Raw genomic sequence first — 11,810 nt, 5'->3', positions numbered from 1 at the left:
TGCTGAGTGGCATATCATATTCAGAGTTTTGGAAGTTATGCGAGTTTAACAAAGGAATTGAGGAAGGTAGTAACAATGGTGATACCAAGAACCTTTCGTTTTTGGAGGAAATGCTGAACCTTGGGCGTAGTTTGACCGCCCTTGGATTTTACAAGATTTTTTCTAAAAAAATTATTTTTAGTTTTTAGTATTTTTACTTTTAAAATTTGTTAGTGTATTTTTGTCTTATTAAACAAATTTTAAAGTCACTTTTGCTTTTTGGATGGCATTGGGGAGATATTGCCAACTTTATGGTAATTTGGAATAAACATTGTCAATTGAGTAGGAGTTTGAAGAAATTATATTATTTTTCCATTTTTTTTATGATAAGAATGTTAAAAAAAAAAAAAAAAAAAAAAAAGGTTAAATGCCGCCCTTTTCAGTCTATGGAATTCTTTAATTGGGTATTTGATCTTTTTCATTTTTGTTTTAATGGAACTCTTGAGCTAAAACCCTACGCAAAAGCAAATCATTTAAACCAAGGCCTACAGTAAGTAGGCAACAAGCATTCCATAGAAGATACTTCCAACATTTTACCTTTCAAGCACCTTCAATCTCAAGTCTCTGCAACAATAATTGATACTTCACTCCGAAATGCTTGAAATGAAGTTTCTGAATTTCACAAAACATATGAAGTTGATGACAGGATTGCAAAAGAAAAACAAATCTAAACATATTTCAACTATCCGACAATCACTCCATGACAGCAACTATAACACCTTCAGCATACGAGAAGCTCCAAATAAAGATAAGACTGCAGAACAATAAAGCATATCAGCTGAACTCCGCAAGAGTTCAATACTTCTTAGGTGGCTGCTGGGTTGGCAACAATCCAAAACGCTTCTTCAGAAGAACTCTTTGCCTCGAGTATTTGTCATCCGGAGAAAAGCGGGCTGCAGCCAAAAAAGTGGCGACAGAAATAGATAAGCAGCAATTATGATTAAAGTTAGTTGCATAACATGTTTATGTATTATTAGCATCATTGATATCAAAATGAAGAAAATAACAATCAAAATATTGGAGAGAGGGAAGGAGGGGGGAATATTTGGAGCTATGCAAGCTTTTTCTTTCAATAGCAAGCCAAATGACTACAAAATCATCAGTCTACTCTACCTCACTTCACCACGTTGAACCTTATACAAAAGGTTTTTCCATACCAGGTCCTTCTACCTACGCCACGTTTGAAGCTCCTAAAGGAGAATTTGCAGTCATTCTCACATAAAACTAGTTCATGATTGTAAAGCTCCTAGTAGTTTCTCTTTTTCTTTTTTTTTTTTCTTTTCTTCTTCTCCTTACCCTGATAATTTCTATGTGCCAATTTGGTCAAAAAATAGAACCATAACCATACTCAAAACACGAAGTGGCCATAGTCAAGCAGAATGAGGTGCTCAATCTAAAATGAAGTGGGCCACCCAACCCAATAGCTAACCACAAAGATCACCTCTTCAAAGCAATAGCCATTTTATTCAACAACATACATCATATAGGAATATGCAACCATATGATGCAAGTAGATTAAACCGATTGCATAACATGGTCATGAGGACTCAACTCTCGAAACAAACATGAATCAGGTAGTCTGGACAACAGATTTTCACCAACCATATGCAGCCACAGTTGTATAGATAACAAGTTCTATATACAAAATGAAGTGACCATAGTATGTAGTATTAGAAACCCAGATGACAAAATCCCAGCAATGGAATGACAGAATCTATGACTTTCAGTTAAGGACACGAATTACAACAATTAGACTGAACACGACAACACAAGGCAAGATAATTCTATGGAAATTCAAGCAACAAACTTGATCGACCTGTAGCGTCGGCTGTTTTTAAAACAAGTACAAAAAGAGTCACTAGTGGACTACAAGTACACACAGGTAATGCAATGACTGTGTAAGTGCATTCACTAATCCACTATTTATTTGTGTATTGACCTCTGTACATGCATCCGCAGTCTGCTGTCATAATGTTATCAGTAAGAGGTAGAACTAGATTCGGCGTAATTTATTCACATTATATTTACACACAAATGCCCATACAAATAATAAAGAAAGGGCAAAAGGTCAAGCTACACTACCTGGATGAGCAGATTGTGTTGCCCGTCCCAGTGGTGATTCTTTCTGCATGTAGAAGAGAAAATGAAAGTCAACAAAAGAGAGCTAACAGTAGAAAGCAAAGCATAAAATATTTACAGTTCTAAAAAAAATTGTGTTGATAAAAGTAAGCATTAACTTAACTACAGACACTCCAACCTCCACCCCTGCCCCCCTTCTCCAAAAAAAAAAAAAAAAACAGAAGGTGTAGATTTATGAGTATTTATCGGGATTCTATGGGGGGAATGCATAGAAGGTGAAGATTTTTGCATCAAAACCAAGAACATTTAAAAAGGAAGGAACACATTCCCCAATAAAACTTAATTACCCAAAATGTGTAGCATCGACATTACCCAAAATGTGTAGTATCGACATAGGTAAAGTCAATTAATTTTTTCAAGTAATACTAACTAAATTTAACTGAGTGGAACAAAAGAAGTGTGTCAATCACATAAAATCAACTAATTTTATGGTGCCCTAAAGTTTGAGTACTGAAAATTTTATAACAACTTCAACTTAACAAAACAGTGCCAATTTCAATTTCCACGCACTCTGATAGCAAGATCTGAACTTAAAAGTTAGTATCAAATAAAATTTAGATCATGCATTTATCATATAATCCAAGTTACGTGATTCACACATGAATGTTAGAAGATTATGGGACTGTAATCTCTGAAAAAATATTTGATTATCTTTAGCAATGGCAAAGAAATAGAAGAACCTCCCGTGATACAGAAAACCATATAAACCCTGTCAACTGCGACCTTGATATAGTAATATATCTACTATTTTCCTTTTCTCCCTTTCCAACTAGTAATATATAGAAAATACGGTTAGAAACCTAAAAGTTAATCAGACAAATCGAGTATCATCATAGACATAGTAATGAAGCATAGAATAGAAACCTAAAAAGGCTATATAACTCGATCTGAATATATTAAGTCGTATCCCAAACCCAACCTGTCTGCAGCCCCAATCCAGAACTTCATTCATGAGCATGTACTTATCAGAGATCAAGTCCACCTTGCATAAGCCGCAGTGGTTCAATGCAACAATAGATGCACTCAGGCCTCACCCCAAGTATTAATACTCAAATGCCCACTAAAATTACTCAGGCCAATAAAAGCATAACCATCTTCAAATTAAATTTATTCTTTAACAAAAACTAAAATCAAATCTGGTTCTAACACCTCCACCAAATCCTACTAACTATTGTAAGGCGCTTTTGACAAAATACCCCTTATATTTTTTACCTAAAGCTTATATCTTAATTTACTACTGAAACAAAAATTTGTGACCACGAAGTATTCCATTAATTCATTCAAGTGACACTTAGTACACCGTAAATGTGCATGGTTTACAATCTACCTGCATTAAAATCCAAACTAGCACTTGGGTAAAAAAAAATCATTATGAATCGTCAACCAGCATATTGATAATAAGAAATACAATTAACTCTTTCAGGGCATTAAATTGAACTGTTCTGAAGTGGGGAGATGTTGACAATTGCACACGGTGTGCTCACAAACTCACATGCACACCCACAAGCTTAAATGGCCCAAGTATTACAGCAGTCCATATATACAAAACTTCATAGAAGACTCCAACAAGTAAACAGCAACCACTGTTGTATAAGCGAGAGCTGTAGAATCAATCAGTATGCCATACCTTAGCAGTATAGACTTTGTCGCCATTCTCGTTAATGTAAAACTGGAGATACATTTTTGCTAATCGTTCACTCCACTGAAATAATGGATCAATATCAGATATCTCTCTAACAAAAGATTCCCAAAAAAAATGCATTCAAAGGGAAAATCAGGCAAATCAGTTGAACTCACATAAAATACAACAGTGAAATGCCTAAAATAACAGAGAGAAAACCAACAGACTCATAATGAGGAATCAGTACTCAGCCCCACAAGACTCAGACTCCAAATTTTCATTTCATTGTTGAGATAAGTTAAGAGCTAAATCATTCAAGAGCAAAAACCTTAGAATATCGAAATGAAAAACATTAAATTAAAAAAGAAAAAAAGTAAAAGAAAAGCGTAACATATTAGACAAACGGAGACACACCCAGAAAAATATATGTATTATATGTATTCTCTGGTCCTTCCTATCGCCAAATCCTAGAACCCCAGTAAAACCCTAATGCCCCATTTCATTTTAAAGGTTAGAAATTTGTCAAAATCACGTCTTCAGCATCTAATACTCAATAGAAGAAAAATACCACACAACTGTAAGACCAGAACCGCATGAAACTACATGTCTCGTGCTAAAGGAAAACAGAGAGCGAAAGAATAGGAGAATAAGAATAAAAAGTTGTACCTTGCGAGAGAGAGAGAGAGAGAGAGAGAGAGAGAAGGAGAGTTAGGGTTTTAGACGACGACGAGAAGCTTAGGGAGGGGTCAGGGTTAGGGCTGCCCTTTTCAATTTCACCACTAGGTCGCTTTCTTTTATTTCTATTTGTCCCTTTTTTGTGGGTATTTCTATTTTTTACCCCTTATTTTTTTGATAATTCCATATACGCCGCTTGAATTCTAACCGCTATTTTTTGAGTTAAATACTTTGATTTTTAATATTTACGAACATATTAATTGTTTTCCTAGTAATGAATATTGGAATAATTCTATATGTACATTAAATATTCATTAAGTGTCTATCAAAAAATGAGGTGACTTTTAAAATTACAATTTGATCAAAATCATCATTTGATCAATCACACGTTCGATGGTGATTTTGAACATAATTTTTCAATTAAAATTACAATACATTTTAAATAGTTTTCAAAATTGTGGCATTTTTTTAAAATTTTTTTGAGGATGTTGTTAGAGGGTATTACAATTTTCGCTACAAGTTCTTACAAATTGGTGCAGCAGTCCCCATAACACTTTTCATGTCGGCTACTAAAATGTGAACTGAAATTCATTTCTATAAAATGTGGACGGTCTAAGGGAGTTGTAATAAAAGCTATAACGCCCAAAGCAAATCCCTATTTGAGTAATAGTACACTTACCACTCTTTTACAATTTGTTGACATGTATTAGCACGTGAATAGAGTCATGTCACTATAAAAAAAAAAAAAAAAAAAAAAAAAAAAACTCTCAAATCACACGCTTGAGTTGCAAAGTAGTCTAATTTTGCTCGCATCATGTTACTAAACGGCCCGCTTTTCACCTTGTATTTGGTAGCAATCCCACTTTTCACATTTTATTCTTCTATTCGCATCAGAAAGACCCTCCTTTGTAATTCCCTCTTCCTAGGTTTCCCTATTTTAATAGAAGAAGAAAAAAAATTTCTCAAAAAGAATAAAAAATAAAGTTTTCACAAAGCTTTTAAGAATAAGTAATATTACATTTACAACTTGCTTACTTGTGTCCGCATTGATTAAAAACACATTAATCACTTTGTTTTTAATACCATTTAATCATACTGTGTCATCAAGTCGTCAAAATATTTATAAAAGAGTGTAGTTCTAACCATGGTTTTTTTTTTTTTTTTTTTTTTTTTTTAATTATTATTAAATAAAAAAAAATCCATTGGAAGTTTTTTATTTTTTATTTTTTTGATGAATAAACCCATAGGAAGTTCTTCTTGCCACGATAGTCATACCAATGAATGCAATTTCGTCCCTCGTTCTGACAAGAATTTTTGGTGACTAACCGCACCTTATCGTTTTCTCTACTAAACTAAAACCGAAAAATATCCGAAAGGCTAATCACAGGAACTGAAGTCCATGGCCACGGAGTTCCCACTTAGCTGACGCTCTCGCCATAGCCAATCTCATCTTCTACAGAGCAATACGCTCTCTCTTTCTGTCTCTCTCTCTCTCTCCGCACCTTTAAGCCATACAGGTTAGTTCATGCCCGTTTGTATGTCTCTACGTTATTTTGTTTTCTCACAAGCAATTCAACAGTCACCATACACGCATAAACCAATTCATTTCTTGTTTCTGGGATAGACTCGTTTTTGCTCATTCCTTTTTTGGTATAATTCCATCATGGCTGTGTTAATCCTCTGCTCTTCAAGTATGTGCTGTAGTAATATCACTTATGGTTCTGCTTTCACTGATAGTAAGACATATGTTTCAAGCCACAATGGGTTGCTAGGAGGAAGGAAGTGTAGGAATTTGAAGGTTTTGCCTAGTGGGTCTATGGTGAACTGGAAGAAACACAGGAGAAGAGTAGTGGGTTTTTGTGGGTTTGTAATGAAAAGTCCAAATGGGAAGCCCAAAAATGCAGTGTCTTCGGAGGAAGTTATTGGGGTTTTGAAGTCGATTTCAGACCCAAGTTGTGCTTTTTCTCACTTTAACTCTGTTGCCCAGTTGCCCAGTGTTGTGCATACCACTGAAACATGTAATTTCATGCTTGAAGTCCTGAGGGTTCACGGGAGGGTGGGGGATATGGCTGTTGTGTTCGATTTGATGCAAAAACAAATCATTAACAGGAACTTGAAGACCTATTTGACTATTTTTAAAGGCCTTTACATTAGAGGTGGGATTCACCAAGCACCAAGTGCCCTCAAAAAGATGCGAAAAGCTGGGTTTGTTCTCAATGCATATTCGTATAACGGGTTGATCCATTTGGTACTTCAGTCTGGCTTTTATAAGGAGGCTTTGGAGGTTTATAGAAGTATGGTCTCAGAAGGGAATAAGCCTAGCCTGAAGACTTACTCAGCGCTTATGGTGGCATTGGGGAAGAGAAGGGATGTTGAAACGGTAATGGATTTGTTAAAAGAGATGGAAAGTTTGGGGTTGAGGCCAAACGTATACACATTCACTATATGCATTAGAGCACTTGGGAGGGCTGGGAAAATTGATGAAGCACATTCGATTCTGAAGAGAATGGATGATGAGGGATGTGGGCCTGATGTCGTTACTTATACTGTTATTATAGATGCTCTTTGTAATGCAGGGAAACTTGATGATGCCAAGGAATTATTTGCAAAGATGAAAGCTACCAGTCATAAACCTGATCGAGTAACCTACATTACTTTGCTGGACAAGTTTAGTGACTGCAGAGACTTGGATACACTGAAAGAAATTTGGCATGAAATGAAAAAGGATGGCTATGCTCCTGATGTGGTTACTTTTACCATCTTTGTTGGTGCCTTATGCAAAGCTGGGAATGTTGATGAAGCATTTGACATGTTGGATGTTATGAAGAAGCAAGGGGTCTCACCGAATCTTCATACTTATAATGCATTGATTTGTGGACTTTTAAGCCTAAATAGGTTGGACGAGGCATTTAAACTTTTCAATGATATGCAATCTCTGGGAGTTGAACCTACTGCCTATACATACATCCTTTTCATTGACTATTATGGAAAGTCTGGTGATCCTAGCAAAGCTATTCAGACCTTTAAGCAAATGAAAATTAGAGGAATTGTTCCTAATATTGTTGCTTGTAATGCATCTTTGTATAGCCTTGCTGCAATGGGTAGGCTTAAAGAAGCAAAAGATATGTTTAATGGGATTAAAAATAGTGGGCTTGCTCCGGATACGGTAACTTATAACATGATGATGAAGTGCTACAGTAAGTCGGGTCAAGTAGATGAAGCCATTAAATTACTTTCTGAGATGATGGGAAATGGATGTGAACCTGATGTTATCATAATTAATTCTTTGATTGACACACTTTACAAGGCTAAACGAGTAGATGAAGCATGGAAAATGTTTTGCAGAATCAAGGACATGAAACTTGCTCCTACAGTTGTGACTTACAACACACTACTAGCTGGACTAGGGAAGAACGGTCAAGTTCAAAAAGCAATCGAGTTTTTCGAGAGCATGACTGGGCTCGGGTGTCCTCCAAACACAGTAACTTTCAACACACTCCTGGATTGTCTTAGCAAAAATGAACAGGTTGACTTGGCCTTGAAAATGCTTTTTAAAATGACAACAATGAACTGCCTTCCTGATGTATTGACTTACAACACTATTATTTATGGCCTAATTAAAGAAAATAGAGTTAATGATGCGTTCTGGTTCTTCCATCAGATGAAGAAATGGCTGTATCCTGATCATGTAACTTTATGCACCCTACTTCCTGGTGTTGTAAAGGACCGGTCGATTGAGGATGCTTTCAAGATTACCAAGGATTTTGTATATCAGGTTGGGGTTCAGACAGACGGGCCTTTTTGGGAAGATTTAGTGGGAGGGATATTGACGGAAGCTGAATTAGATAAAGCCATATTATTTGCTGAAAGACTGGTGTCCAATGGGATTTGCCACGATGAGTCAGTATTGATTCCTTTCATTGTATTTTTGTGTAAGCATAAGAAAGCTCTTGATGCTGAAATTTTGTTTGTGAAATTTACCAAAACTCTGGGAATTACCCCAACACTGGAAGTATATAATTGTTTGATTGATGGGCTTCTTGAAATCCGGAGTACTGAAAGAGCTTGGGATCTTTTCACAGAGATGATGAACAGTGGTTGTGCCCCAGATGTTTTCACATACAACTTGTTGCTTGCTTCTCATGGAAAAGCTGGGAAGATAAATGAACTTCTTGACCTGTATAAAGAGATGCATTGTAGGGGATGCAAGCCTAACACCATAACTCATAATATATTGATCTCTGGTCTTGTAAAATCTAATAGTTTAGATAAGGCTATAGGTCTTTACTATGATCTCATAAGTGGTGATTTTTCTCCCACACCTTGTACATATGGCCCTCTTCTAGATGGACTTTTGAAGTCAGGAAGACTCGAGGAAGCAATGCAGTTCTTTGAAGAGATGCTGGACAGTAGATGCAAGCCCAACTGTGCCATTTACAATATTCTTATAAATGGATTTGGGAAAGCTGGTGATGTGGAAACTGCTTGCGAGTTTTTTAAAAGAATGGTCAAAGAAGGAATAAGACCTGATTTGAAGTCTTACACCATTCTTGTGGATTGCCTGTGCATGGCAGGGAGAGTTGATGATGCTTTGCATTACTTTGAGGAACTAAAGGCGACTGGCATCGATCCCGACTTGGTCTCTTACAATCTTATAATTAGTGGACTTGGAAGATCACAGAGGATAGAGGAAGCTCTTTCTCTTTTTCATGAAATGCAAAATAAGGGCATTACTCCTGATCTTTACACTTACAATTCATTAATCCTCAATCTTGGGATTGTTGGAATGGTGGAGCAAGCTGGGAAGATGTATGAAGAACTGCAACTTTTAGGTCTTGAACCGGATGTGTTCACCTACAATGCTCTCATTCGAGGATATGGTATGTCAGGAAATCCAGACCATGCTTATGCAGTCTACAAGAAGATGATGGTCGGTGGCTGCATCCCCAACATGGGAACTTTTGCACAGCTTCCTAATCAGTCTTGACATTATTGAGCTCATGGGGTCACTGGATTGTACATTCTTGCTGATAGGTATATCAGGTATTACTTTTTTAACTCTCCTTGTAAAGCAGAAGTCTGAAATGTTCTGCTGAATTCAAAATCCTTCTTTAGTTTGGCTATCCTCTTTTGATTAATTCATGTGTTGGGATTCTCCCTTTTACACCAATGTTTGGTTAACTTGGCTTTTCAGCGATGCTTCAGCCCAACTGCAGTAAATGGGTTTGGTAATTATCATGCACGTACAAATTCAATTTTGTGGGAATAACTTTGTTCATCCTGACACTAGATGTATTTGAAAGGTTGGTGGTAAGAAATCTGTCCTGTTTAAGACACCCTTATCCGTCCTGAATTTGAAGTCTTCTGAAGTGTTGTTGTCAAGAACTGTGAATATTTTGCCTTTTTACCCTATGTTTATAAGGCTCTGTAATGTAATAATTTGATTTTTAAAGTGTAAATGCTATATCTTGTACTATCCATGTCCTTGATCATTGTTGAAGCAATTTTTTTCAGACTATTGAACTGGCAATGGAGCTCCTGCTAAATAGAGAAAATGGTCACCGACTCACCGGAATCCATCGGTCCCCAAGGGGACTGGGACTCTGATGGTTGAGTTAGTATAGCATTTGAGAGGAAACTGAATAGAGAGTTTTTGAGAGAGAGAGAGAGAGACGTAGACCTAAGCCTGTGTTTATTTCTGCGTAGAGTTCCTCTTTTTAAAGTAAGGGGCTTGATGAATATACTTCTTGAATGCTTGCCACATGATGAGCTTAGAGCTATCCGATTATTGCCATGTAGTGGGTTGCTGGAGTGGGTCTTTTATATTAAATGGGCTTTAAGTTTGGGCCCTATGCTGATTTGTTGTACCAACAATTATCATTTAGTGAACCAACACATTTCATTTATATTCTACCATGTTTAACACCACTTTTATCCATACCAATATAAATTTCAGATTTTACATGAAAATTATGTTTACAGAACCAATCATATCATATGTGAACATTGACATATCTGTCTTGCTGAGGTTACTTCGTTAAAGTTTAAAGGGTGTTTTGCTTAAAGGATTCAAGTCCCATCGAGTCTGCCAGTGAAGTAGAAATTGAGCTTAAACAAACTAGCACAATCTAATCTAATGCTTTCCTATCCTAGCATTAATTGTGGTTGGTGTGGAGGATGCCATATTCATTGAATCGATAGAGCATTGTGGATGTAACGAACCAGAAAAACTAGTCTCGAAAGCCTTCGCTTAGAAGATGATTAAATTAGTGTTTGTAGTGCATTAGTTCTTTTATGTTTAAGGACACTTTCTTCTGTTACGTTTAAGTTTTAATGGGATGAGATGTGGTAACAATGATGCGAAGGTTTAAGTTTTAATTATGATGAGATGTTTAGTTTGCTTTGATTTGTAGTTTATGGAATTCTAGTATCCTTGTGTTTTTGGTTCGAACGATGCTTACGAGAAGGGATGTTACAATTTGGTATCAGAACAAACTTAGCAGTACCATGCACAAGGCCGACTTTTCCACTAGGCGACTAAGGTGGTCGCCTAAGGCCCCTAGTGGAAGAAGGCCCCATAAAAGATGGGAGAAGACCCCGTAAAATAGATGGAAGAAGGCCCCATGAGACCCCGTAAAAGATAGAAAAAGGCCCCGTGAAACTGAGACAGTTTGAAGAAAAAAAAACAAGTCAACAACTATTTAAAGAAAAAAAATTAGTGCATTATCTCTGTTTTGGAATTGTAACTCATTGAAAAATCAATCGTCAAGGCCTAAGAAAACAACGATTGCCAAGACAAAAACGTGCATTATCTCTCCCTTACTCCAACTCCCACAGAAAAATCGATCATTAGAGGCCCAAGAACACAACACTTTTGCACAAGAAAAGAAAAAAAAAAGCAGCACATTATTTCACCCTTTGGGAGGCTCTAGAACTCCACATAAAAATATCAACTGTCAATCTAGGAACACGGATTTAAAAGTAAAAAAAAAAAAAAATATCATTCTCTTAATTCCAGCAAATTACCAAAATCACTTCTTGAAAAGCTATACAAATTTTTCTAGCAGTCAGTTGGTAAGAGGGCCAAGACCACTAAGCTCGTCTGAGACTCAATCTCTCCTTCCAGCAAACTTTCGTACCCATTAACCCAAGGTAAAAACACAACCACTAAGATGCTAACCACCGTGATGGGTGGTAGGATTTTCATCTACTATTTTATCGATCTATGACTCTTGAGTACTCACTTTTTCTTTTCTTTTTTTCTTCTTCTCTGCAAGGTTTTTTTTTTCTAGATCTATGGCTCTGAGTTTGAAACTAATGGCTCAGCCTTTTTTTT

The 11,810-nt window shown here is 36.4% G+C and overlaps 2 protein-coding genes across 3 annotated transcripts; one reads left to right on the top strand and one right to left on the bottom strand.

Annotated features, from left to right (window-relative positions):
• Positions 1 to 552: 552 nt before the first annotated feature.
• Positions 553 to 4,595, bottom strand: LOC133870324 (H/ACA ribonucleoprotein complex subunit 3-like protein). Its single transcript, XM_062307416.1, has 4 exons — positions 4,466 to 4,595; positions 3,806 to 3,880; positions 2,122 to 2,164; positions 553 to 932 (listed from the first exon to the last, which is right to left on the bottom strand). The coding sequence occupies exons 2-4, from the start codon at positions 3,857 to 3,859 to the stop codon at positions 835 to 837; spliced, it is 195 nt and encodes a 64-aa protein (XP_062163400.1). The 5' UTR covers positions 3,860 to 3,880; positions 4,466 to 4,595; the 3' UTR covers positions 553 to 834.
• A 1,152-nt stretch (positions 4,596 to 5,747) lies between these two features.
• On the top strand, positions 5,748 to 9,992 carry LOC133870322 (pentatricopeptide repeat-containing protein At4g31850, chloroplastic). Of its 2 annotated transcripts, XM_062307415.1 has the most exons (3): positions 5,748 to 8,000; positions 8,136 to 9,517; positions 9,669 to 9,992. In XM_062307415.1, the coding sequence occupies exons 1-2, from the start codon at positions 6,138 to 6,140 to the stop codon at positions 9,459 to 9,461; spliced, it is 3,189 nt and encodes a 1,062-aa protein (XP_062163399.1). In that variant the 5' UTR covers positions 5,748 to 6,137; the 3' UTR covers positions 9,462 to 9,517; positions 9,669 to 9,992. The 2 variants fall into 2 exon arrangements, with proteins under 2 accessions (XP_062163399.1, XP_062163397.1); XM_062307413.1 differs by having other exon boundaries at positions 5,748 to 9,517.
• Positions 9,993 to 11,810: the final 1,818 nt, after the last annotated feature.

Source organism: Alnus glutinosa, chromosome 6, assembly GCF_958979055.1.
Source record: "Alnus glutinosa chromosome 6, dhAlnGlut1.1, whole genome shotgun sequence".
Lineage (NCBI taxonomy): Eukaryota > Viridiplantae > Streptophyta > Magnoliopsida > Fagales > Betulaceae > Alnus > Alnus glutinosa.
This window is presented reverse-complemented; position numbering and strand designations above follow the sequence as displayed.

Coding starts and splice junctions, on each gene's coding strand:
- LOC133870324 (XM_062307416.1), bottom strand. CDS start 3,859: ATGTATCTCCAGTTTTACATTAACGAGAATGGCGACAAAGTCTATACT. Junction 2,165..3,805: donor ACAAAGTCTATACTGCTAAG/GTATGGCATACT, acceptor TTCTACATGCAG/AAAGAATCACCACTGGGACG. Junction 933..2,121: donor AACACAATCTGCTCATCCAG/GTAGTGTAGCTT, acceptor TTTTGGCTGCAG/CCCGCTTTTCTCCGGATGAC.
- LOC133870322 (XM_062307413.1), top strand. CDS start 6,138: ATGGCTGTGTTAATCCTCTGCTCTTCAAGTATGTGCTGTAGTAATATC.